Here is a 27,830-nt window from a genome sequence, read left to right on the forward strand (position 1 = left end):
AGAAGCAGTGGGACAATAGTGGGCAGATTATTGTTTTTTTTTTTTTATCATCAGTGATGGCCTAATACAGCACAGACTCTGACGCATGATTCCCACACACTCTAAGGGACAGTCACTACAGTTTCACATTCTCATGAACTAATGATGTGGTCTTTATAGTGTTAAGCTGTTCAGCATGCATGTGTTCTCAGTGGTGACGTACTGATAAAACAAAGTCCCTTCAGTTATCATTTATCATTTCATTTTTCATTTGCAGTTTCACTTCCTTCCATTTTTGAATTAAAACCTCATAAAAGTGAGCCTTCTTTGCATTGCCTGTAAAGCTGACAAACACATATGTATTTTAAAATTCTTTACAGATGTTTGACTTCATTTGACTTCAGTTAGGTGATTTATACATAATCAGATGTCACAATACCTTTCACCAAATATCTCAATATCAATTTTGTGACGCTATTGTAAAGATGATGCTTTCATAATTTCATCATAACGTTCATCATTTACACACAAGATTTTTTTTTTTTTTTTTTTTTTTTTTTTTTGTGGTGACCAAGCAGATAGAGTTGTTTGCATTGATTAAGAGACCAAATCCAGGCTAAAAATAGAGTGGCAAAGAGAATTTGAGGCAGGGTGATGTGAGAGAAAGAGCAAGAGAGAGAGAGTCAGAGAGGGTGGGAGACAGAGAGGGGAGAGAGAGAGAGAGAGAGAGAGAGAGAGAGAGAGAGAAAGAGGGAGTGATGGTGGTGGACCGGTGGACCACAGTGGTTCTCTGCTTATCAGGGGCTCTCTGTCCCATTGTGGGAATCCGCCCATCCTAGGAAATGAGAGCTTCCTGTTGTTTTATAGAGCCTTCCTGCAAAAAGGTTGAGATATGTAATCCGTACCCACCAGGGAAGAGGGACAGAGCATTGTCAGGCAAAATGACAACCACCAATTCCTCACCTATGCTTTCTGGGTGTTTTGTGACGCTTCTCCTCTGGGGTAAGTAGAGGATTTTACACTGTCCAGCTCTGTGCTCCTCTAGCAGAGAGGCTCCACCAGAGCGTTTTCATTTGCCCTCTCTCTCACCTCTCCAGAGGAATGCTCAGGAACTTGCTGTGATTGAGTGGTTTTAGAAAGGAGCTTAGCCAGTCCCATGATTGAGTTTTGAACCTAAAATAGTTTGGCTCAAGGAGCACATGGTGATTCTGATCAAGCCGAGACAACAGAGCAACTCTTTTGGGTTTTAAAGAGAATTCGTCTTACACTGTTGTTGAGAATGTTATCAACAGGATTATTACTGCTCGGTGGTATTTTTTTTTTTTTTTTTGTAAATGTGCTCATATTATTGTATATTATATCCCTATGAGATAGGAATGAATGTAGGCAGGTTTAAATGACTATGTCCTTTCCTCGGATATAATCAGATTTCCTGAAAGCAGGGGAAGACAAAAGGAGGATGCACTGACTTGCCACTGACCCATCCTCTCTGCTCAGCTTATTCCTCAGCTTATTCTTTCTTGTTACTTACTTTTTCAAAACTTCATCTACCGTCAGAAGTCATCCTATGTGTGTGCAGTGTATGAAAAATGTATCCGTTACCTGTAGGTGCGATGATATTCAGATTTTATAGGCCATGTGTTACTCGCTGTAGCATATTCAAGCAATTTTCAATTTTAATCCTAATAACAATTCATCTTTTTGGCCCAAAGCGGGCTGCACGACAGTGTTTGCTCTGGTTAATCAGGAGCTGGAGGAGGAAGTGCTACAAGCCACAACACCAGGTATGTCCACGGGTAATTACTCCGAATGTGAGGACAAAAATTCAGTTCGCGCTTCACTGACATATAGCTCACGCCTTGCCAGAAATACTGTGACTAACTTGACATCCTTTCTCTACAGAGTATTACATAACAGAACCAAATGGAACTGCAAGTAAGTTTACAGCTTCAATATCACACGTCAGAATATGTTGTGTGACTGTATGCCAGGAGTTCCTTGACTAATGAGTTAAATTTGCCAAATGATCAGCCTTTCGCATGCGTTTGTTGATTTAGCATTATGTCCTTCTTTATGCATTAAGCTTTGACATGAACTATACAAATACTACATACAGTGTGTTTCATTCATTTTGTAATTATACATGGTGATGATATATTCGGATCCTTGGGGGATTGTTTGGGAACATTTCATAAACACATTTTCCTGGCTCGGAGCTGACAAACTTCTTGCAGAGAAAAACACAACAGAAACACTGGATTCTGCCAAGATCCCAGAGTGTGTGTATTATCATGAGAACCTGAGGCAAACTCCTGGGGAGGTCTGAAACCGTGAGGGGTCAACGGCAGTAGACACAAGGCCCATAATTGTTTAGGGTCAGAGGTTAACTGAAACCTTATTATGAGCAGCCCCCCACCTGGCTTCGCTTCCTGTATTTGTTCGTCATTCACCCCATGCAACGTCTGTGATCAACGCATGAACTCTGAATTGTGAAACAACTGGAACTTTGGAACAGCTCCCCTTTCACTGTTCCTCATCCCGTGCCTTCCTTTTTTTTTTCTCTTCCCCCAACTGTCCCCCCTCCTTCCCCTGCCAACTCCCCCAACTCTGAGCTCCTCCTCTGCTGAAAAGACACATTTCCTGATGTCATTACTAAATCAAAACGTTGCTCAGCAAACAGATGTTGTGAGAGGCCCAACATAAGAGTGCAGTCACATAAATTAACATGTTTGTCCTGAGAAAACAGGCAGCGTACATTTGAGTTTCAGTCAGTCAATGAAACCTCCTCCTTCAGAAAGTGCTTTAGACTTTAATCATGCTTCCACTGTGAATTGTCTTTGACAAAGAGTCATACAGGGAGAAACTAACCTACAGATGTAGCACATTCATGAGTTCCACATCGCTGCTGATTGCTTATTACATAAAGAAACCAAAAGTCCTCCCATATTCCCACACTTGTGAAGTCAGGAGGTCCTGCACAGTAAGTTTTCTTTACTAGCCTATGTGGGGGAGAGAGTTGGCCTTTAAAAACAGCTGGTTAGCACTGACTAACAACATCTTCCCAGGTTTGATCAAATTAACCCAGATATGAAATCACGACTGTCTGCACAGCACACCCTGCAGAGTCATGATTACATCCACCCCTTAACGCTGAGCCCTAAATGTTTACTTATGTTTCCTATTTGGCAGAGGCAGCCCAAAAGGCAAATAAATCACATGCTGTGAGCCGGCCAGGCCTTCGACTGTGAGAAACTGAGACTAAAAAGCAGAACAAGAGTTAAAGAGTAAAGGGTTTTCAGATGTGAGTCCAGCCCAGCTTGGGTGTGCTCCCTTTTATTTGGGAGAATGGAGAGGACAATCTTTGTTGCCTCCACCCCTTTAAAAAGGAAGAAAATCCTAAAGAAACGTGTGTTGGAGAGGGGGAGAGCTGCTGCCAAGGCGCAGGGCAGTCAGACATAACTTCGCAGAACATCTGGTAACCGCGGGTAACACCATTTGGACATCTGGTAACCGAAGGTTACACTGCGTCTCTTCCACCCTGTCGGGTTTCCTGTTATGCCTCGCTGTGCACAGTCTGAGAAGTTTAGGTTCATTATACATGGTCGTCAGTTGGAGGAAACACACCTTTATTCATTTTTTCTGACATGAAGGGAGCGCTTGGTTTCATTGGGGTATTCCTCTCCTTTCTCTCCGGTGAGTGTGTGGTCTCTACAGCTGCAAATGCCTGGCTCAGTGTTGGAAATCTGAAGGGACTTTATGAGCTGCTCTAGACAAGAATGCTCAGAGGAAGTTCTGCTTTACATTGAAATGTGCTCGGAAGCATGTCTGTTAACAGGAGTGAATTGGATAGGCCATGACATGGTATTTTAGGCTGGCTTCAAGAGAGTTTATGTTAACTATGCATGTTAACAGGTAACCTGAAAGAATGGAAATGTCTAGAAATATCTGGTCTAAATCTTAAAGTTGTTTTCTTATCCTTTTAGATTCCAGTTGTGGAGACTCTATCACAGTATTTGGTATGATGACATTGTACCCATCAACTTCATATTATCTTGTGTTGTTAATATAAGAACCATTCAGAATCTCGCTTGTCATTTTAAAATTTCTCTCTCTCTTTCTTTCTCTTTCTCTTTCTCTTTCTCTTTCTATGGATTTCATGCAGGTTGCGGGAATAAATGTCAAATCTGTCAAAACTATCGCAAAGTCTGTGAGGAGCCTTTCCCCATACCGCCAGTGGACTGCCTATCTCTCCTGTTTGAGGTGGAATGTTGGAAACCTTTTAAGCTGGCGATGGACTCACTGAACAGCACTGACTGGTGCATCTGGCATAATGTGAGAGGGTGAGTAGTATGTGTTAAACAGTATAATGACTGCTAATTATTGCTTTTACCATTTAATACAATATTTATAATTTGCCAAAGTGAAAAATAACACCCCTTCTTGTATTTTCAGGGCGTATAATAACTTCAGCTTATGCACAGAGCAAATATGTGACTGTCTTCTGATCCCATGGCCCAACAGTCTGGTGGAGCACATCTTTGTGAAGATCCACTCCATGTTTTTCGAGGACTGTCCCACAGAGGAGCTAAGCGACCCACCACCAGGCATCGTCTTTGCCCTGGTGATAACGCCCATCTGCCTGATCCCGGTCATGGTCATCCTGGTGGTGCTCAAGACCAAGAATGGGGATGGCAGCTCCTGATAGGCCTGGATCGTTGCTCCACCCACGGCCTCCAAGAATATCACATCTCTACCTACGCTCAACGCTCTCTCCCGACCTGACGACCGCAACCTATTTACACAGGGGGCGGCATGCTGTGCTTTCTTTTCACCAGTGACTGAATCTCCCTGACAAGTTTACCTACACTTCACAGTCCTGATGAGGCTCTGAAGTATCTCTCACACTGACCACTTGTATTCAGACGCCATGCAGTATTGCACTGATTCCGAGTGGATTATGGCGGCTGTTCGGTGACAAAATCCGCTGGGTTAACAGAGACTTAATGTGACGATTTTGATATGGTTCCTGTACCGTGCGTCGTCTCATTTTGTGACATAAATCCGTGATACAAGTGTTGCTTTGAACTCCCTGTTTCCAGATCTGAGAGTGAACACTGATCATATTGGTCAAAACAAACTGACACATGAAACTGCCAAACTCGGAAAACAGTGCTTTGCAAAAAAACTGGATCAGTCATTTTTTTTGTTTGTTTTTTTGTTCTGCACTTTGTTATTTCTCTCTTCAGGGTATATTTTACAAAAGCTCTCAAGCTTGCGAAAGCGAAATACATTCATGTTGACAATCCTCACATTGTTGGGGCTCTCTGGTGGAGTTGATAAAAGGCACAAAGTAATTTTGACAAGCCGAATTCCTGAACTCTTCATACACGATTCCTTTTTTACTGCCGTTCAAACTCTTTAGTCTGAGTGATCAATTATTCATATGCAAAATGCGCCAAAACAAAGCAGAAAACACATTCTGCCTCAACTGGCGGCTTTGGTGTTTTTCAGTTCATTATGTGAAATGAATATTTTGTCAGGCTTTGATGTGTGAAAAGGGGTGCTCTCTGACTGCCACTGTAATGTGTTGGTGAGGGAGGACAGGTCAGAGAGTAGGGAGGGTCTGGTGCATGGATTTGGTTATGTGAGTCACGGCAAATGGAAGGCTTGGGTCAGGGGTTACAGACAAGACACAATGAGCGGGTCCGCCCAGAGTAGGAGATCACTTTCCTGGTATTGTCTATTTTCTGATCCCAGAGAAATTCTTCAGCACTTTCCTCTGTCCAGACGATGACAGCCCTCACCGTCCCATGATGAGCCGGTTGAAGCGCAGTCGACCTAATAGATCGATCTAGCATCAGATTTCAGACAGAAGACATTTTTTGCATGTCTGTGCAGCGCAGCAATAAACACTGACCGATGACAGGAAGATAAGAGTGTTATCTTTTGCCTGAATCATGATAACGTGGCTTTGTATTGTTCAGCCTCGAATGACAACAAAACATTTCATGTCATTTCATATTTGGAAACAAAGAAATATATGTGAATGTATATATTGTGCTATATTTCTGCCATTGTTATAACTAACTGGACTTACTGTACTGTCTGAGACAATATAGCCTGCCTGTTCTCACACTATGTACTGTATGTGTTTTATTATTGATACAATTCAACCTACAATTGTATTGTTGGGTTGTTGCTTACTTTTTCTGATTTGGACCTTCTGGTGAATAAATTACTTACAAGTGGAAACCATTTAAACACATCTCCGAATCTTCATCTTCATCATTAAAACCTTCTCTTGAAAAAACAGTCGAATATTAGGGGAAATATTCACAGTTTTGTGGTGTAATTCTGGCTAACAATTGCTGTAACCTTTTTCTGTGTTTGAGTAAACACTCCTGTCTCTTGTGGACAATGCAGATAGGCTTTTTTTTCCCTACCTCAAGCAGTATTTCACTGTACCTTGAGAGAGCGGCGGGCCACATTTTAGTACAGTTGCTATGCTGTACAAGTGCTGATCCTGATGTAGTGAAGGAAGCAGTGACAGCAGTCATGCATCACACCCTCATCTGGCACACACAGCACTGCTGGGTGGGCCTGTGTGTATGTGTGTGTGTGTATGTGTGTATATGTGTGTATGTGTGTGCGTTTCTGTCTGGCAGGATTGGGTGGGAAAGTGTGTTTGGTGACCTTCTTCCTCCCTAGAAGTCAGGTCATCTTCGTCCCCGCCCCCTGCTGATTCCATCCAAATCTGTATTACTCCTTAGTGTTACAGTGGGCCAGAACACTTTTTTTCCCCAACCGATGTTAAATGCATCACTGCAATAGTACATACCGCTAACTCACAGATTATTTTCTTTTACAAGCAAAGCCACCCAACAGTTCATACAAAACAATAATACAAAACCATAGTATAGTTTATAGCACCACATCATACCATGTTACTGATCCACACTGTAGTTGCAATTTTGCAAGATGTGATTGTGGGAGCATTACTACTCACATTTTATTTAATAAAATGCAAAATGTGTATGTGCACATTTACAAGCCAGATACCCAAGGGCATTTCTGTAGTGCTGTAAGTACTGTACATTTCAGTCATCAAACTTTGCCCTCTAGTGGCTGTATGTGTTGCAGTGAGAAACAACTGCATGGCACAGTAACATTTAGGTGCATTTTATATCAGTGCCTACCAGGAAACCACACCTCATTTAATCAAAAAGAGACAGCTAGTTTTCATTTAGTGTTATCTGAGCAATAAGTGGCATCACCCACTTTACTACAGTTTATCTCTAAAAAGCAATGCTATTGTCTGCAGGGTTTGGAACAGACATGCTGCATTTTAGATACACAGCGTCGGCAGCAGGATAATCACACATGTACTGTTGTAAGTGGTGCCACATAGGCTGGATTCATCCTGGCGTCCAGTAAAAATAGGCTCCTGGATTTGAGCAAACTTTCCACACTTAGCTGCCTGGGGATTTGAAGCGTCTCTGCCCACACTGCATTTGTTATAACATTCTCTCTGTCATTTTGAACATTAGGTTCAAACCCACAGTATTTATCTTTGAGATAGACAGACTAATGCTGGATTATGCAGAAGCAGGACGTTTGGCTGAACCAATGCAATCATGAGACCGTATTTAACATGGAAATGTGTGTTCTTTTAAATTTGATCTGATCCCAATGTATTTTTTACCCATGGCTAAACATGATAAAACTGTCACTTAAATTTTTAATCTGTTCTCCTTTTATTAACACAGACACTGTCTCGCAAAAGCATTGTTATGTCACCATAAGTCCTTTAAATCCTTTTTTTTTTTTTTTTGGATGTCCATTGCTATCCATAGCTAATTTCCCAGTCCCTCAGCTGTGCCATAGCACAATTACATAATGTTATGAGATGCCTCAGCATGTACATAAATCAGCTGATTTAAAAGAGTCCTGTGGGCCTTAGTTTCAATGATCTGTACTGACGTGGAGTGGGCTGGCTTTTTGTTGTTGGGCTGCCATCGCTCTCTACTCACATGGACGTGGGAACATCCCTGTATACATATTTTGTTGATTTAAGGTGTCTGCATTATGTGTTTCAAGATAATTTTATTGATAAATTACTCAGGTAGCTTACTACTGTAATACCAGGAAATTCAGGGAAAATGGAAGCGAGGCACTGAGCTCAAAACTGCTCCAGGGGCGCTACAGTGTGGGTGACCCTGTGCTCTGGCCCCTCTGAGGAAGTTTGTAAGGGTGTGTATGTACTGCTAAGAGGGGTGTGTGAGGAGACAAATTTCAGTCGCCCAGTGTTAAGTCACAGTAAAATTCTTCCTCATATAGCAAATACACTGCAGCTGGAATGAAACAACACAAAAACTGAAACTGAAGATCTCTCTCTCTCTATATATATATATATAAAAGAAATAAAATACTAAAACAAAACAAATGAAAACTACCAAGCCCTTGCTGAAAACTAGCTGAAACTATGCTGAAATATTTAGCTGTTTAAAACTATTTGAAAATAATAATAAAAACAAACAAACAGTCGTAAGGAATAATAACTCTGGTGACTGTGTGTGTCTGTGCACAGCGCATGTATATGTGTGACTGCATGATCACAGAAATACTGTGCAGCAATCGCTTTAGGCAGACTGAGCACATTCCACATGCTCAGGAAATAAGCTTGATTTCCTGACAAATTTACAGGTCACACCCAACCAAATATGCATTCTAGGAGGGGTATTAAGACTGTGTTAAGTTTGCAGAGCACCTCTCAGATGCCAGCAGACACCTTGTGACCACAATGTCCTGCCACAGTCACCTCTCCAGGTATAGGGGGGTATGGCTGGGATTTGGAGCCTCTACCTTGAGCCTTTGAATCCCCTCATCCTGGGACGGCCAGGGCGGTTATGTCTCAGAAGTGCAAGAGTCTATTGAGGGTAAGGTATAAAGACATCCATATATCCTCTTGTGGTTCCTCTGGCAGACCAAGCAGTCTGGATTTTGGATTTGCCTCTGGAGGTAGTGATCATGTGAGCTTCATTGCCTTCTCCTTGGATGCCGGCACACCAAACCTGAAGGAGCCTTAACCGGTAGAACCAGGTCGTGCAGAAGCTGAATACCTGCCAGCCCAGTACCTGGAGAAGGTCAGCATCCTTGAGCAGGCCAGTGCCAAGATTGACGGGCAACTGTAGACTTTACCACCTACCTGAAATCCATTGACATGTAAGGCTCTGCACAGACTTTAGCTTCTGCTGACTGCAAATGTAACTCACTCAATAAAATTATGCTGTTAATATTGTCGAAAAAGTAACTGTGCCTTCATCTTTGAGCATTATATGTTTTTTTCACACTGACTGGTTTATTGGAGCATGTGCACAAAGGAGTTTTGCCAGACTTGATGAAAATTAAATGATTGTGTCCACTGATGCGAGTTATTCAATGTGACATAAGTAATTAATTTCTTGTGCAAGATCCAGGCAGCTGGCACTGTTATCTCAGAGCTGACCCTTCAGCTGGATGACACCAAACTGGTGTCAAATGGCTTTAGAATCAAGCAAGTTTGGCATCAAAAGTTTCTGCTTGATCAGTCTGAATAATCCCATAGGAATCCACACTGTAAACATTTATAAATGCCTTACTGCCAACAAACAATTTGATAATCTGAGAAGTGACAAAAGTCAGAAAGTCTTAAATCCTCCCTCTAAGTTTAAAAGCGAGAGCAAGCAAGAGGATGCTGGGTGGTTTGTACCTGGAGAGAGAGGACCTGGTGCTGCAGCTGGACAACCTGACAGAAGAGCTGGTGGTCCTGAAATAGACAAGAAGGTGTGGTTTTCTGGATCAGGTTTATGAAATCATCCTACCTAATAATCTTGGTTGAGTTCTGGTGTAAAATGATGGCCAAAGGCGATTTCACTCTTCTCAGTGCAAGGTTTTTATCCTTTCTGCCTCTCCTAGGAGACAAGAGAAATGCAGCTGAGCCGTCAGATCCATGTGGGAGTGGATGCAGCTCCAGCAGTTGACCTGAATATTGCCTTTGCTGATGTCAGAGAGCAATATGAGGGTTTGCAGGCTAAAAACTACAGAAACGCTGATTCCTGGTTCAAGGGCGAGGCAAGAGGCCATATGGCACACAGGTATGTGAACAACCCACCCTTGGGTACAGAACTGGCAAACTGTAACATGACATTAAGTTGTCATGTGTGCAATGAGAAAGAGTTTACCTTCATGTCCGACCATGTTTGAATTATACTGGTACTTTATATCAGAAGTAGGTGACTAATGAGAAATGTACCGGTGCAAATCAAATGTTTGTGGCAGAGGGAGTGCCAGAAGAGATGAGCGCCCACACTGAGGATCTGCAGACCTCCAGGGTTGAGCTGAAGGAATTTCAGACCACCACCAAAGACTTGGAGCTGGAACCTCACACACTATGTTAAGCAATGTTAGATTATCCCTGTATGACTCACTTCCAAAGTAATAGTTTTTCAAACACTGTTATTAGTCACTGTTCTTGCAAAGCAGTGAGTAAACTTCCACCTGGGAAAATAATCTTTTGTGCCAGTTTGTATATAAGCTTGCTCATTGTATTCCCCCCATGATTTGAGAGGATAATGACGGATTATGACAAAAACAAATAGTTAGGGTTGTTATGTGGATTCTGGATAGTCCAACTTGCCTCTAATATCTGGAGGGGAAGGTTACAAAGGTAACACTCTCACTGGTAAATGTAAATTTACTGGAATTTAAGTATGACTGCAATATTCAATTGAGTTACATGTTAACAGCTAATATTTATGGCAACATTCACCAAACATTACAGCTGCAGAGCGAAACTGGAAATGGATCGTGGCACCTAATTTGGCCGCAACAACAAGTGTACAGTAGAAATTAGAAATAGAAAGTTGCCTCCCTGAAATGAAGTGGATCTTTACATGATACACATCTGCATCGCTCTCCGCATGATGAGAAGGTCTGAAATAACAAACTAAAGCAATGAGACAACTCCTAAGGCCTGCCTGTAACAACATAACCTCGCGCCCTCACATTTGTAGGAACTACGAGCAGCAGTCTGTGGAAAATAACCCGCAGAAATTTTGAAAAACAAAACATTCAGCAAGATGCAGTCCCAGCATAGCCCAAAACTGTATGACTGTATGACTGTGCCCTTGTAGAAAGCTTCTCTGGAGGGGAACCTCGCTGAGATTGAGGCCTGCTATGGAGCTCTGATGACGGCGCTGCAGGCATCTGTTGTCGGCGTGGAGCGGCAGCTGACACAGATCAGGGCAGACACAGAGCCAAGTGCCCAGGAGAAGCAGGCCCTGCTAGACATCAAGACTCATTTGGAGATGGAGATTACAGCGTACCTGCTGGGAGGAGAAGATGCAGGGTGAGCCAACTAATCAACTCTGACCCCCACTGCTATTTTGCTCAAAACTTGTCCTCTCCGGATTTCAGTATATTCTACACATAGGCACTGTATCTTCCCCCACCACAATGCCTAGAAGACATTTTGAGCAATTTATGTGGTTATAAAAATCCTCCAGTCCTGGCTTAGAGCACCTAAGCTGTCAACTGGGTATGAATTTACCTCAGGATATCCTCTAGATGGCAGCCTTTGCAAGCATATGCCCATGTTGAGGGCAGCATTCAAAATTGGACCTTTTGAATATATTCCCACTCCCCTGTCAGACACAATAATGTATATTCTCTTGTTGACTGAGCCTTTGTTCACAGGTATACAATGATATCAGCTGCTCAAAGTGCTGTGGTTGACACTGAAACCTCAGGTCAGCAAAATTAAATGCTTCTTTGATTATTCTGTGTGGACACTCCCGTACTGAATCAATACACCACCCTGATATTATTGTATTTGCATGGGAAGGCAAACAGTTCGACTGAAGTTCAAACAAACTGAGCCTTCCATGCAGATCCAGTTGATCCAGTGATCTTGTGACACACCAAAGTGAACCATAGCACACTGTGGTCATTAGCCCAACTTCTTTAAAGTCCTGCAGAAGAAGAGAGAAAGCCTCTGTCCGAATCTTATGTGAGACTCACACACACACACACATGCATACATAGCGACTCCAATTGTATAATGAACATAGTTTTTTATTGTCAAGATGCAGAAATTGCTCTCTGAAAATACATGCAAGAGTGAGACAGGCTATATGGAAAATCATAAACAATATTGCCTCTTGCCAGTCAGTGCAAAAATGAAAAAGTGTAAGATAGTGTAAGCCTGATTGTCTGGAACATATTCTCTCAATACCTTATTCCAAAAGCCCTTTGAACTTATGGCATAAGGCTGGGGAAAGTTGGGGAGCTGTTCCTTAGCAATAGCAATTTCCTAGGCTGGGTCTTCTTGCAAGGCTCATTGGTCCAGAAACAATTATTTTCTATCATTCATCACCTTTGCTTTTCTTCCTGCCGTGGTCAGCTGCAGCTTTACAATGGTTTGGTATGATCAATTAATTTTTTCTATCAAATAGACTTTATAACCTCAGGGCATTGTAACCTCTTCTCTCTAATATCCAAGAGGGATTTTGAAAGAAGCACTCACCTCAGTTTAATGGCATGTTATATCCAGTCCTGTTTGGCGGTAAATGTATTGCTGTAAGTCTCAATCCACAATGCTGAGGAGCTTAAGTTGATCTACATGGGGAAATACATTCTTCAGGTAGTCTTTGTCTCCTGCTGAAAAAGTCTAATCCAAAACTGTCCTTAAAAAATGTTTTAAAACTTGTCAAATCACATGCTTTATATAAAATATATATTTCAAACGTAAGCAATATCCATCTCTGCATGGGCAGGTGCATGCATAGATAAACTCGTAGATGCTCATGCATGCATACCCAAACACACACAGGCACCCGCACACAATAAACAACACAATACAATACATGAAAGCAAACTTAAATGTATGCAGGTATCGTGAACACACAAGGGAGATTGAAAGGAAAAATGTGAAAGGAGTGTGGGAATTTATCCCCATTTCAAAGCTGTGACAAACAAAAGTTTCTGCTTAGTGTCCCCATCTGTTTATGGGGACCGCATGTCATCCCTCCATTGCACCGCTCAACAATGCTTCAGGGATTGAGCCTAAACAGGCCTAGTTTATGCCTCTATATTATGTATGGCTTTTATGCAAATGCATCGGTGACAGCGAGCAAAAACCTTTGATCTGGGCCTCTTTGTGGCAGGAACCAGTTAATGCTGTAAAAGCATAATGAGTCTGGCGGAGAAACCGAGTCAGAAATACAGTGTTGAGATTGTAAATAGAATTGTGGTGACGAACCCAACACCTTCTGCCTGGGATGTAAATTGAGAGCTTATATGCTGCCTCCTCCTTTCAAGCCCCGTATTTCCCTAAGGTTAATGACTGCATCCACACAGACATCGCTGTGCCATTACCACAAGACAATATGCATGGGTTGTGATCTGATAACACATCAAGCTTGTCGTTTCTCACAGGCAGAGAATTACAAACAGGTTACAGATTGTAATGAGCTGCTGGACGGAAGGGAATAATGGGGTCTTCCCTTAAATTGCATTCCTGTTTCACTCTTTACTATCTTGTTCTGTATTTCCTGGTAACATTATGATAAAAAAACAAACAAACAACAAACAAAAAAAACTACATGATGTGGCTATGGAAGCCTAAACATGCTCTTAGGCATATTTTAACCTTGAGTTTGACACAATACAAAAGAAAAACTGCCAGGCATTTGGAGTCATATGAAAAATTTCAAGTCAAAATTGTCAATAATCACCGATTTGGAGACGTTTTAGTGTTGTCCTCTAAACTGTGATGACAAGAAAGGTTTTTGAAGCAATCTTTATTTTAAAAAATACCGCTGAACACCAACTGGACCTTCTGCATTTAGCCAGGATTTTTTGTTTTTTCATTCGAGTCACTGTAGTGACATTTTATGAGATTTCACAAACACCCTCGCTTAAAGATATAGTTTTAGTTGTGTCATACCAGAAATCATCGGTGAAGAAAGAACCAGATAACAATGTCGGTCCGTCCATTCTTCACAGTTACATGGAATCTATTTGAGTATGATTTTCCACAACATCCTAGAAATCATTGCACATGGATCCTCTGTCCTGATAGAAATCCATTAAAGGTGCACTATGTTAAATTGTCAAGCTATTGGGTGAATTAAATTGAGGGCCATTTGGATTCATCTGACAAAAATCATGGAATAAGTTTATAATCTGACAATGAGGATCATGTCAACTGAACCATCAAATTACGTGCATATGCTGTAGTTTTGAGTCTAAACAGTCCTCACTTCATCAATTTTCCATACTACACCTTTAACAAAGTCTATAGACCACAATGTGGACGGTTGTCACCACAATGATTTTTGGCTGTGATGCGATTTGTAAATATCGTGCACCATACCATACCAAACACATACCACATACCAAAATCTTATTTTTATTGCGTTACAAAAGTGACAGTTATAAAAATGTTGAATGCTGGTATAACTTCAAATATTATAATGGGTGTGATTTTAGGCTTAAGAAAAATTAAATTTGAAACAGCCAAGTGTAAAAGGACACTGACTTCAGTGTAGCCTGCTGTGAGTTTTAATAGTGCTTTGGGTTTCACACTGAGGGTTATACTTGGAGAGAGGGTGTGTCCTGATCCTGTTCTTACACAATTCCCATGGGGGAAAAAATGCAGCTTGCATCTCTCTGTAAATCTCAATTCCACTTCAAATGGATCATTTTCAATCCATTGCAAATGCACACTGAGCACCCTGTGGATGGTAAATGGTATGCAGCACATAGAAACTGTCATTCGTTTTCATAAAATTCAATATTATTCCTCTTTAAAGACTTCTTGTGCTATTCCAAACTCAATCAACAGACACTCATACACAAATAGCTTCAGCAAAAAAAGGGTTTATTTTATTCCTCAGACTACAGTGTCAAGGTAAATACAGACTTGCTCTCGGTGTGTTTTATTAAGCTATGCGCCCTCGTCCTCCGTTGAGTCATCCTTTGATTTCCATTTCTAAAGATGCCATTTTAAAGCAGGATGCCATTGAAGCAGACAGAGGCTTCTGCTAAAAAGGGAGGATATTGCTGCCTGGTTTTATAAACAAGCTAAACTCTGATCTTAAGCAGATTTACTGAAGGGTAATACCTAGATATACAGACACATGTCAGCAACAATACATCTGGTAAATCATGCATGTCGACTGTAATAGAAGCAGCCTGCCAGGTAATAGCTTGAGGTGGAGGGATGGATTCTGCTATAGGGACACATCAAAATAACACAAAAACAGAGAGAGGAGGGGTCTGTTTAGCATGCCTGCTGGCCCATGGGTGGTGTGAAGAGCTTATCCCATACCTCCACCTTCATACTGGCCTTGCCCAGGGGGCCCATGGTGGCCTTGATGTCTAGGTAGCTCCCTACATAATTTATTCCTGAGCCATTTGCCTCCTCCCTAACAAACCCTTGCTGATTTTTGTTATAGTACATCTCTTTGAACAGGGACTCATCACATGTACGGCCCTTGGGGTAAATTCCCACCGCAAACCAGTTCTTGTACAGGTTGTAGTCCCAGGGAATGGAGAACATGATGGCCAGAGTCTCAATGTAGTCATTGCGCGACTTCTCGAGAAGGTCATAGGTCATCACACCAACGCTGCCGGTTGCTTTGCCGCCACACTTGCTGAAAGTGCAAACCTCCGTCTTTAGGTGGCCCACTGTAGGTTGAGGAGGGTTGTATGTCTCCCCATTATCCAGGAACACCCTACAGTCCACACCCAAACACACATTACAGTTGTTTGTGGGATCCATATAATTATATTTTTGTGCACAAGCTTTAAAATGCATGACAGCCGGTCTGAGACAGTCGGAGCGTACCTGGGGTTGATGAGGTGGTAGTTGTTAGTGAGGTTAGAGAGCTCGATGGTAACGCTTCTCCTGGACTCCACATTGGCTGCTACATCCTCTGCCGACTCTGTCATCTTGGAATGGCTTTGCTGTCTGCTTGTGAAACAGAGGTAGTGTCAGTGTTTATCAGCTGAACCAGACTTCTTCGATACCTCCCTCTTTTTTTTAAACGCACTGAAAACGATGAGCACTCCCTTTATTACGTACAGAATATCCTCTTGACCTCTGTTATGCTTCCTTGCTCTTTTGATATTGCTTTGACATCGACAAACACACAGACACAGTCTTTCCTAAATGGTTATTTAAGATATACATCAGAGGCTAATGAGACAAATTTCAAAGCAGTTGTGAATAATCACAGAGTGGCTGCTGACTCTCTTTGCCTCATTAGAGAGTGTACATCTTCAATTACAGCACTAAGCACCATGCAATAATGAAGTTAAGAGAGGGGAAAAAAACACTGGAGAAAATAATCAACCCTTTTATCACCAGATTAACATACAAATCAAACAAATGTCTCGTGTGGGTTCTGTGTGCTCCTATAAATAAATGTTTTCTTACATATATACACTGTTGCCAAAGAGCGCTACTCTGTACTGTATCCTAACAAATTCTTCTGCATTTCAAAATGTTTTGTAGCCCAAATTGAGCTCCAGGTGACTTACCTGTTGGTAACTTCTATCGACGCTCCAAGTTCCAAGATGGGAAAAGTCAGCTAGAGGGAGGTACCAGTAACATTTCAAAGTAGGATATATGGCAACACCCAGGACACCCTCCCACTTGCAACATGACCCCAGAGGGGCAGTTGACACCCTCTTTCATCACAGCTGCTAATGGCCCAATGGCATGACAGAAGATGAAAAGCAAATACTTTCTTGCTTTTCTCCGTGGGAGAAAATTGCCACACCCTTATTTGTGGCTGAGCTGGTAGACCTGAACAATTTCCAGCACTTCCCTACTGGATCTGGACTTGTTAGATAAGCTGGGATCATTCACTCAACACACCCATTCCTCCTGATTGATTGTGTGTGCTTGGAGGTCTGACTGACTTAGAGGAGTATCTCATTCCTGGGGAATTGTGCAACAGAAACAATGTGCACGCTGAGCGAGTTCATACAGGCATCTCTGGAGCTGCTTTAGTCTCATTCTTTGGTTGAACTTGTCAGAGACCAAGAACCACATAATAAGCACATGATTAGAACAAGATGGAAAGCCTCACAGCCTCAGTGAAGAACAATGTTATTATCACAGCGATTAAAAAACATCTATGCAGATATTCCATCTGTTTGCTGCTCATTAGAATTGGCTGAATCTACCTAACAGATTGAAAAATGATTATTGTTCATGAGTTCTAATGAAAGCATACTGAGTGAGTGAACATATTAAGGAGCACTGCAAACACATCCCACTCAAAGTAACATCAGCGCTGACTCTGAATGTTTTATTATCACAATCAAACAAAAGCTAATATATAATATGCATAGGCCCAAGAAATAGGCTAATGGAGAATCAATGAGCTGTCTGTTAGATATTGATGCATTTCAGCTGACACAAAACACAGATGACAGCAACATCACTCTCCCTCAGTCTGGATTTTAAAAAAAGATGACAACGTGCAACAGTATTCAACTCAAATTAAGTTTATTTATTGCGTGCAAAAGCAACAAAGGAAATACAGGCGAATTCTCAGTAGATTTGTCTACTCTAACGAGCATTTCTATCATGGAGCTCCACTTTGACAATGGCTTTGCCAATAGCGGACATGGTGGCTCTCAAATCAACATATGTCGCATTGTACTCCAGCCCGGAGCCGTTGCCGTCCGAGCGGGTGAAGTGGCTCAGGTCCTTCCCATCATACATCTGGTCGTAGAGCTGTTTGTCGCAGTTGCGGGACGTCTCCAATATGCCCACAGCGAGCCGGTTTTTGTAGAGGTTATGGTCAAAGGGCACGGAGAACATGATGGCCAGGCGATTGGCGCAAGCCCGGGTCTGCATGTGGAAGAGGTCATAGGTCAGGACTCCCACGGCGCCGGTGGCCGTGTTGTCGTCCTTGATGAAGGTGCACACCTCAGTCATGTGGGTGCGGATAGTGGGCTGGGGCGGGTGGTGACTGAAGCCCTTATTCATGTACACCCTAGGCAGCGGAGACAGACATAAGCTGGTAAAAGCAGCTGATAAAGGTTCATTGTTAACTGTACTAGAGTTTAAGAGTTTAAAGGGGCAATTCACCCAAAATGCAAACCTTGGTGCAATGTAGCCAAAGAACACAGGAAAAACCACTGTATGTTGAAAGACTACGAAATCACTTTGATAGATTTAGTTTAGGGCTATTTTTCATCCGGAAATAGTTTCCAAATGAAACTCTTTGTTCCCAACCAATGCTTCCCAATACTTACGCCAGGTACCATTGTCATTATTTTTGGAAGCTCCACAAACCAACACCCATCTAGTTCCATTGTATTGGTGTGAAGGGAAACAGGGGAGATCATGCCAAACTGGAAACCTCGCCAAATCACTACCTGGTGTCAAAATATTGTACTAGGGGCAAGAAGGAAAACTTTTTTTTTTTTTTTTTTTTTTGGATGAACTCTCCCTTTAAATCTGGAGATATGTGCTTTTTTCCATCTTTGATTTAAAAAAATAAAACTTTTGCAGAGGTTTTCAGAGTACTTTTTGAGTGTTGGGTTTTCCAGGGCGAAACAGCTTATGTTGATGGATGGAGTGTGACTGTGCAAGTACTGCTATGGACTTGTAAGCAATGGCGAGTGAACCTGCATGCAATGTGCAATGAGGCGTTGGGTGTCACCGCGTGATGGATAGGTGGATGTTCTTGGCAAAGTGATGTCACACATGAAAACCACCCATCCAAGATATGGTCTGTCCTGCCAGTGCTAGACAAATGTAGAGGTATGACACAAATGCAAAGAGACATATATAACTGCTATCTGTGCTTTGGTTTTCTTTTTGTTTGTTCATTCATTTGCTCCTCTATTAGTGGTAAAAGAAACAAAAAAAAATATAGATAAACGAATGATTTTCAATAGTTACGAAAAAAAATTTGATCGAGAAATAAAGGCGGCAAACTCGAACAATTTATATTAAAAAAAATTGAGTAAATAGATTAAACACTCTCTTTGCACTTGCATTTTTGCTTTTACTTGAAATTAAGTCTATCCTCCATTAATTGACATAGATGTTGTTTATGAAAAGCTGTAGAAAATCAAGGCTATTTTGTTTCAATTATCAGAGAGGAGTGGATAGTCCATATCCCCGGAGGCACTGTGTGTGAATATAATCAAAACACTGATTTGGAGCAGTAATCAGGCGTTTAAAGCAGAAAGCACTTCAAAGCAACACAGTTAGCCTTTTGAAAATGAATGCATATCCCTGGAGCCAATCAAACTTGAGTATACACTCAGACCATGATACTCTAACTGGGCTAGTGCTGAAAACAATTGCTGGTGTAGGTAGCTAATCGGGCTAGCCAACCTGCATTGTTCTGCGAGGTGATGAAGTATTATCAAAATTAAGCATAAATTCTGCCAAAAGTACTTAGGGGCCTTAGGCATCAGTTCTCATTTCATCACACCTTGCATGAATCCACTCAAATTCTCCATTTTTGGGTCTCCACCTCATTAACTTTATCTTTAATGCCATGTTTCTTTAATTTTTCCCATTTATAGATTTATTTCTTCTCTTCATTTTAACATCTTTAACAGTGAAAAATATGGCGTGTTGAATTCCAACTTACTTAGGGTTGATGAGGCAGAAGTTATTGGTGGCATTGGTGATTTCTACAGTGCAGTTTCTGTTGGTGGTGAGAGTGGCTGACACAGCCTCCGCTGTTTCTGGCATCTTGGCTGAAGTACAGTAGGACGGAAAGCTCAAAATTACACAGTATACTCTACAAACAGGACACAATCAGTAGTTATTGCACTAAAAATAGATACAGTGATTCTCTTTTATAGAATGCACGTCAAGAGAAAACTGAATAGCTCATGAGACTGCTTTTTTTTTTTTTTTTAAAGTATAGGCCTGTTATGATGTAGATTTTTTTTTTTTTTAATCTTTGATATGGAAAATAATCCATTTATGGACAAATCAAACTGAAGCACTTAAGAGAAAATTACTCCAAGGACTTAGAATTGAATAATCTTGTCTATATAAAATACACATGTTTTTAAAATTCTGACTGTTCTTATCTGAATGTTTTGAAAAAATCATGATCCTTCAGCATCAAAGGCAGCGATTACAATTCAGTGATTATCCTGCTAAAATAAAGAGGAGTTGTATTCACCTTTTGGAGTTGAACACCTGAGTTGTGCCTTACAGCGCAGAGGCTCCTTCTCTCGAATCCTGTGGAGAGCTGGAGAGAGTCTCCCCTCCTCTGATTACACCTCTGCAGGACTTGTTCCAACACAAATACAGGCGTGTCCAAACTGAAATGAGCACACAGACATTCGTGGAGAAGCATTTTCCAAGATGCCATCATCTAGCTGCTATAGAGCACAGAAATTCTAATGAGGGCTTTAATTAGGATAAATGATGCATGGATTAGTAAATATTCCCGTGTCAACCCATGGGTGGTTTTAATATGACCTCTGCATCTTAAAGCATTAAGGAGTTGTAACGGCTTCACTCATATTCAGTTTTTCCACATTAATATGTCACTTCATGCAGCAAGATACTCCAAAATCTAATCTGATCATCTGCTCTGTGGGGTGAAGCTGCGATGTGAGAGATAAGTTTATATCATCTATTGTTCTTTGGTTAATTCTGTTCAAAAGAATGTGTATGCATGCGGTGCACACGTGTAGAAAGACAGACAGAGGCACATGATATGCCATGATGGCTGGACTCAAAAACAGAGAGGTAGGCTATATTTACATGTGCACACATTGCCAGTATATCTGTTACTGTGGTAACTATGACTAAACAGATGGCTCGTGTAATTCATCATAAGGATGTTAAACGGATTCTGTAGCACTTTGAGTCTACTCCAGGGGCGGAGCCAGATTATTTTCAGGGGCTGGGGAGGCCACAGGGAGGAAAAAAAAGATCAATTGTGGGGGCCACCCCAACATTACAACAGAAATGAAGGCTGCCACCAACCCCTTTCTTTAACATTGAGACTACTAAGCAGAGACGATTACTTTTCTTAAATTGTACATTTACACAATGTGTCTTCATTGTGTATTTGCTGGATACATTAACTCTTTTAACTTGCAAGGAAGGTGCATTTTGCATTGTCAACACTAAAACTCTGATGGATACCCCCCTTATTTCCAATATCCTCACCAACATCTGGCTCTTATGTGCTGGTAGTAAACTCACCAGCAGCAGACTGAGGCAGAATAAGCGGGTGCAACGTATTGTGCAAGAATAACACCATCACTGTCTATTTTCACATGTTGCAATACTTAAAACTAATAACAATGATAATTAACACTCTCAGCTCTGTGTAGCAAACAAGAATTCCCACATAATCAGCAGCACTCATTACATTTTCACAGTTAAACTGAGAATAACATTAATATTCTACACTCTCAATCAGTGATTATTGGTGCTCAGCTTTGTTGAGTAAACAACAAATCACTTCATCATTTAGAGCAGGGTGTACACTCAAAGTTCCTCCCAAGCACAGGTTCAGGCCATACAACCGACCAGTCAAAAAACCTTACAAAGTTTGCCTCACATTCACCGATTCACACACATAATCACATGCTGATGGCAGAGGTCGCCATGCAAGGTGGCCAAACTGCCCATCAGGAGCGGTTGGGGGTTCAGTGTCTGGCTCAAGGACTCTTAGGCAGGCTCTCTGACGGAGCAGGGGATCAAACCAAATACCCTCCGATTACCAGATGACCAAAAACAGTGGACCCTCAAAGGCCGACCGCAGCGACATCATGAAGTGATTTTCAACCTGATCTGCTGATTCCTTGTAACATCAACTCATCTGAAAGTGCAAGACATAAAACATACATATGATGCTTATTTCTGTTTTTTTTTTTTTATTTATTATTGTTGTTGTCTGTCTGCAGGATATCTCAAAAACATTAAATTTAATGGACAGATTGGCTCTGGAACAAAACACAGTTCAGTAGAATTGGTGATCTGGATCAGGAACTTATTTATAATTATCCATTTTTAGCCATAATTATGAAACTATCATTTTAACATTTAATCCTAAAGGCCAAGAACTCAATATAACTTCAAATTAAGTGATAGGAATGAATATTTTTAACAGCAAGTTGGGGAATTGTTCAGCACTGGCAGTAGCTTGCACTCTCAGGGTGCTTTTTAGTTTTTTGTTTTTTTTTTGTTAACCACAAACATGATTGAATCCATCCTACCATGGTTGGGAGATTTTAATTACAATCCACGGTAGCAATTAAGTGTTTGATGTTGATCTTACACACACTAGGGTTTTATTCCTAACTGAGAAGCTGGCTGAATATAGACATTACACAAAACTGCAACAAACCTACTTAAATACAGTATATTACATTACAGAATCATATTATTTTAATTTATTTTAGTTTAATCACATTTTCGATGAACTCATTGCTTTGCTCCCATGGGGCTTGTTGTAGCTCAGTGCATGCACTCCACAAAGTCCTTTATGGAGCGTTTCATGTTGCTGCTTGCTTAGAATGAGACCAGAAACTCTCAGGAGTTACACAACTGCTTGTTTTTGCTGCAGGTGATGGCAAGTGACAGATTCCTTGGGGTTCCACCCTATCTCAGTCACCAATTTCAACACACTGTCTGGCTCTTAAATTACTAATTCTTTTACTGCATTCTGTGTTCCCACTGGAGTGTGGAGTGAAGGAGGAGGCACTCCCTTCTTCCACTAGGAGAAATTTACAATAACAGTGTATTATGTAAGAGAGCACTCTACAGTACAGTGTTATCCTTAAGATTATAAGCCTTTGGGTCTTCCCAGATAACTATGTTTTGCAAACTTGCCTGTTTTGAGACGTATTCATTATACCAGTGACCAGTCTAAGTAATGTGTGGCAGCTGTTACATTTTATACACCAGGCAACCGGAAGATGATTTGAATTCTTTAACTTGAACACTTGAAGTCACCAGATGGCACCAAACATGCATTTGCAAAAAATACATTTACACTACACAGGCCTTCTGGTAAGTTTATGCTTGCTGTTTGATGGTTGGCCAGTGACCATGGCAGGAAATCTTGAGAAAGAAAGAAAGGGGAAGAAAGAGGAAAGACAGGGGGGGGGGGAATATATATATATATGTATATATATATATATATATATATATATATATATATATATATATATATATATACACATATATATATATATATATATATATATATATATATATACACATATATATATATATGTGTGTGTGTGTGTGTGTGTGTGTGTGTGTGTGTGGAGATAGATAGATGGAGAGAGAGAGAGAGAGAGAGAGAGAGAGAGAGAGAGAGAGAGAGAGAGAGAGAGAGAGAGAGAGAGAGAGAGTATTGCTCTTTGATTATACCCTAATAGAAATAATAATTCAAATAGTCAATTTTTAGGTTCAGTGCATCTATAGTTACATGTGTTTGTCTATAGAACATGAAAATGAATGCATGAATGAATTGTTAAAAGTATTATGAATGAAGAATGAATCGATAATAAATAAATATATAAATCAACAAACGAACAGATTAAACTATATCACAGACCATATTACTGGGACCCTTGAAATATTGCAGCAACACTAGTGCTGCATAAACCAGGATAATGGAGATCAGGTTTGTGACACAAAAACGGCCGGTTTGAATTCCTGGACTCTCTAGTTAAACTGAAGAGGGGAAAAAATCAATGAGTAGTGCTCTCCACTCTCTCAGTGACCACTGCTAAAGTACCCTTGAGCAAGGCATTGAACAGCCAGGTGCTCCAGTGAAGCTGCTCAGTGGCCCGCAGCAGCAGAACACAGAGGTACAGTTGGTCAGCTCCAATATACGATTGTGTGTAACTCTGTGGATGTGAGGCAGGGCACAGCTGGAAAAGATCATATGTGGTCGGCAAATGTCTTGAAAAAGTAAAAAATAAAAACAATAAAAATAAAAATAACAACAACAACAACAACAACAACAACAACAACAACAACAACAATCATGATACCAAATTCATAGGATTTTTTTAAAACTTTTTTTTTTTTGTCAAGGCCAAATAAGAGTCATCTTTTTGTCAAGGTCAAATAAGAGTCCTGTTTTCTGTTTGTTCATTTCATTTCATCATTTTAATATTGTTTATATATTCATTGCCAGTTTTAGAGGTATGCATGTACAAACATAAAAGAGTCACCTAACAGAACCAAAGTTCTTGAGAGAAGAAAAGGAAACTGCATTTTAAAGGAATCACAAATGGTCTCTTTCTGCAGAGGAAGCTGAAAAAAGATGAAGAAGAAAAAGAAGAAGAAGAAGTAGCCAAAAAAGGATGTTTCTATTTAGTTGGAAAGTTGGGGGTGGGGTCCTCTGTCCTGCATTCATGCAATCACCCATTAAGCAATGCAAATACATCACAGTCAACCGATTTATGTCAGAACTGAGTCAAGTCTTCCTCTTTAACTTAGCAGGGCTATTAAATTCAGTCAAGCTGTGGTATTATATACATAATTTCCAAGAGCAGTTACTAAGAGGCAATAGAGAAGGTGACAAAAGGACAAAATATGAGTAATCTCTATTCACGCGTTGCTAGAGCTTTTAAGGGCGTTATGATGACGAAGATAAATGCATGTTGAAGACAAAACCTTATCTTAAAAATTACACTGACTGCTGCATCAATAGCTCACCCTCAATATGTCCACTTACTCAATGTCCTCTTTCTTGTCTGTTGGACATTTTGTCTCGCTCTCTTTCCCCCCCCCCCGATCCTTTATTTCCTTCCTTGCGTTCCTCCGCGGTCTAAGGAGGATTGAAGAATGCACCGTTCAGATTGCATGTGATGTTAATGCTTTTTTGGAATAGTCTCCATAAATTCTTTTCGTTGAAATCATATGATAAAATGTCACGGCTGTCCTCGGTCCCTAATGTGACTGGAAACTTAACAGAGCTAAGCAGCATTACTGAACACTGCACTTCCATTAGCATGTGTTTCCTGTCCTGCATTTGCCTGTGAAATGATCAATGGACACAGTAAAAAAAAAAAAAAAAAAAAAATCCAAAGTGAAATATTTTCCTTATGAATCGTCACCAATGAAAGCTATAGAATTAGTTTAACTGTAGCTGTGCTGCTCTGAAAACAGCTCTGCCATTAACTGCAAGTTCATTTAAGCGATTAGTAACTGAGTTGTATCTCTCCTAATTGTGGCTACATAAACAATCGCAATTTGTAATTTGATTAAATATTCAACCAGCATTCAGGTTTTTCTGTTATTTCTCAGTGTATCACACACAGGTACTCTCACACATGCACACACACATGCACACACACACACCTTCCTGACTCTTCCTTGCAGCCGACATTAGAGAGATGAGACTATTTTAAGATTTACGGTTGAAAATCTTAGCAATGTGACATTATGGAGATGGCTTGTGTCGTGTATTAGGGCAGAATGAGACCGAATTTCTGATTTTCACAATTCATCCTCATGCAGGCAGGCTATTATTTTATCCAATAACATTCCCAACCCCTCCTGGCGTCTGTACACTCTATTTACAGTAATGCTGAATGCACAACGTGATCTCTCAGTCACAGATGAAAATGAGTGGTGCAAAGACAGTTTAGCCATTACCGACTGTCACATAACAGCAGATTGATGGGCGTGACAATCATGGGGAAGAGAGCTAAGATCACAGGGTCTATAACCGGGCACGATTTCTCCAGCGCTGGAATGAGCCCATCGGTTTTGTCAGAATAGCGGCAAACAAGCCACAGATTATCAGCATCAAAAAGTTTATGCATCACATGTATGTATATTTTTGGTGTGACCATTAATAATGCCTCCAAGTCAAAACCTTAAGTCTCTCATCTGACACACATCAAAGCCCAGTCGACTAATGCTTAAGGCCTGCTATTGTTTCGGGCTTCTCTCTTGCACAAGTATTTATTGATGATACGGAGCTTTCTGCGATGCAGAATTGCCCACTTAGCAACCATGACTGCAAATTGCTCCTCTTGCACTAGCTTAGGCAGATAAGCCTGTCCAATTTCAGTGAGCAGAGATTAAATTGAGTTCTCACCTCTAAATATGTGTATGTTTCAAGAGATTTTGCCATATGTGTTGGTAAAACTGTTTGAATAGTGTGGAAATTTTGAAGGAGGAAAGACAAACGCATGCCAGAAGATGTAACAGACACATTTACGTTAGGTAGGTAAGACATTGCTTAACTTAAACACTATTCATTTGATGATTGGCTCGAATCAGTTCCTATGTCATCGTTGAGAAACTAAGCCAGTTGTGCTTCAGCTAAACCATTATACCAACTCCTTTATGTGTTATAGACTCTTTCCCGTCTGTTCAAGGCCATTTTCACCACCACATGCAATGTCAAGCACTTTTGCTGACTCTCATCAAGGTGCAATGTCACTGACATTTCTCCATCTTGAGTGCACACTTAGATTCTCTCTTTATCTCGATATCTGAGCTGCAATATCTGCTGAAAGTTGTTGTGCTAAAGTAGAGCTTTTTAACTGGCACTTACTAGACCTATCACTCTGTATCGCTGTGCCAGGGAGCCATCCTAAGTGCTGGCAAATTTGATCCATGTTATAAAATGCAGTACATCTATAATTAATGTGAGGCATATTCTTCACTTGTTTTAAAAAATTGTTGACTACTTATAACTTTGTCACGAAACATGCAGCCCGCAGCCTCAAGTGGCTATTGACAACAACTTGGAACAGACTTAATGCAGGTAAGGGTAAGAGAGGCAGACGCAAAAGTCACATGAATCACTTGTCAAACAACATTTCAAACCTAATTTCACCGTGGTTATGAATAGAAAAGTAGCACCTAGTTTGGAATGATTTGTTTTATACCTTTTATGGTAAGAGTCATTTTTGATGCAGAGCAGGGTTGTGCAGTTTTTAAGATATAAAGGAGGGTCAAAGAAAGGTTTTGCTAGACGGAGAAAACTGTCTATAATCAACTAAATGACTCTGTTTAAAGCATAAAAACATACAATCCCTAATGTGAATAACTTGAAACAGCGACTGTGGTTTACTTCCAAAATGCCATTTAAACTTATATCTTTTTGTGGAATCTGAATTAAAGGTGAAATCAAAGTAGATATAATTTGTATCATCATTTCTTTTGAAAGAAGAGGGGGTTGCACATAAAGTATTCACGGTTAAATCTGACAGGTGCTGACTGTGGGAACAGCACTTGCAACCCAGTAGTCGATTAATAGCATTAATTGAGGACCACTCCAAATGAAGCAACCTCATAGAAACACTTGACTTGAGTAATCTGGACAGCATAGGTCCTGCTGGAATTGCACTACAGTTCAAGGATCTGGGTTACATTTAAAAGTCCGGGGGGGAAAGTTTGGCTTGACAGGTTTCTATAAACCACTGATTGTATCACTGATGAACAAAGTCATTTACACAGCGTATGGTAATCCGACAATTTAGTCACACAGTAAGAGAAGAATGCAGGTGGAAGATTTGCAATAGATATCCATGTAAGAACACCCCAAAAATGTTTAAAGTGACCTAATGAGCGATACATGCAAAAAGATATATGTGCAACATGACAAATTGAAATTCATCTTCACTGTCTGATGCACAGGTGGGTGCTCAGCCGTCACCCTCTCATTACACTGCTGTTCAGGGAAGTGCAAAATTTAAAAAAAAAAAAAAAAAACAGCAACAACAGTGATTTGTGAATAATGTGAGGAATGTGAGGGAAAAAAGTGGTTTGCTTTAAATGGTAATCACACACAGTATACACATTTAACAGCCACATA

General features: G+C 40.7%; 3 protein-coding genes across 7 annotated transcripts; 1 reads left to right on the forward strand and 2 right to left on the reverse strand.

Moving 5' to 3' along the window:
• The first annotated feature begins 759 nt into the window (after window positions 1–759).
• ramp2 (receptor (G protein-coupled) activity modifying protein 2) lies at window positions 760–6,240 on the forward strand. 3 transcript variants are annotated; one of them, XM_030059065.1, is made up of 6 exons: window positions 760–981; window positions 1,692–1,763; window positions 1,882–1,914; window positions 3,963–3,995; window positions 4,142–4,319; window positions 4,432–6,240. In XM_030059065.1, the coding sequence occupies exons 1-6, from the start codon at window positions 822–824 to the stop codon at window positions 4,679–4,681; spliced, it is 726 nt and encodes a 241-aa protein (XP_029914925.1). In that variant the 5' UTR covers window positions 760–821; the 3' UTR covers window positions 4,682–6,240. The 3 variants fall into 3 exon arrangements, with proteins under 3 accessions (XP_029914925.1, XP_029914926.1, XP_029914927.1); XM_030059066.1 differs by lacking the exon at window positions 760–981 and adding an exon at window positions 1,496–1,587; XM_030059067.1 differs by lacking the exons at window positions 760–981; window positions 1,692–1,763; window positions 1,882–1,914 and adding an exon at window positions 2,864–3,672.
• Window positions 6,241–14,883: 8,643 nt separating this feature from the next.
• Window positions 14,884–16,645, reverse strand: apnl (actinoporin-like protein). Of its 2 annotated transcripts, none has more exons than XM_030058412.1 (3): window positions 16,564–16,645; window positions 15,869–15,991; window positions 14,884–15,755 (listed from the first exon to the last, which is right to left on the reverse strand). In XM_030058412.1, the coding sequence occupies exons 2-3, from the start codon at window positions 15,970–15,972 to the stop codon at window positions 15,302–15,304; spliced, it is 558 nt and encodes a 185-aa protein (XP_029914272.1). In that variant the 5' UTR covers window positions 15,973–15,991; window positions 16,564–16,645; the 3' UTR covers window positions 14,884–15,301. The 2 variants fall into 2 exon arrangements, with proteins under 2 accessions (XP_029914272.1, XP_029914273.1); XM_030058413.1 differs by having other exon boundaries at window positions 15,869–15,994; window positions 16,564–16,622.
• An 877-nt stretch (window positions 16,646–17,522) lies between these two features.
• Window positions 17,523–20,335, reverse strand: LOC115364000 (DELTA-sagatoxin-Srs1a). Of its 2 annotated transcripts, none has more exons than XM_030058394.1 (3): window positions 20,196–20,335; window positions 19,650–19,758; window positions 17,523–18,032 (listed from the first exon to the last, which is right to left on the reverse strand). In XM_030058394.1, the coding sequence occupies exons 2-3, from the start codon at window positions 19,751–19,753 to the stop codon at window positions 17,603–17,605; spliced, it is 534 nt and encodes a 177-aa protein (XP_029914254.1). In that variant the 5' UTR covers window positions 19,754–19,758; window positions 20,196–20,335; the 3' UTR covers window positions 17,523–17,602. The 2 variants fall into 2 exon arrangements, with proteins under 2 accessions (XP_029914254.1, XP_029914253.1); XM_030058393.1 differs by having other exon boundaries at window positions 19,650–19,763.
• Between the last annotated feature and the right edge of the window lie 7,495 nt (window positions 20,336–27,830).

The sequence above is a fragment of the Myripristis murdjan genome, chromosome 8 (genome assembly GCF_902150065.1).
Source record: "Myripristis murdjan chromosome 8, fMyrMur1.1, whole genome shotgun sequence".
NCBI classification, from domain to species: Eukaryota; Metazoa; Chordata; class Actinopteri; order Holocentriformes; family Holocentridae; genus Myripristis; species Myripristis murdjan.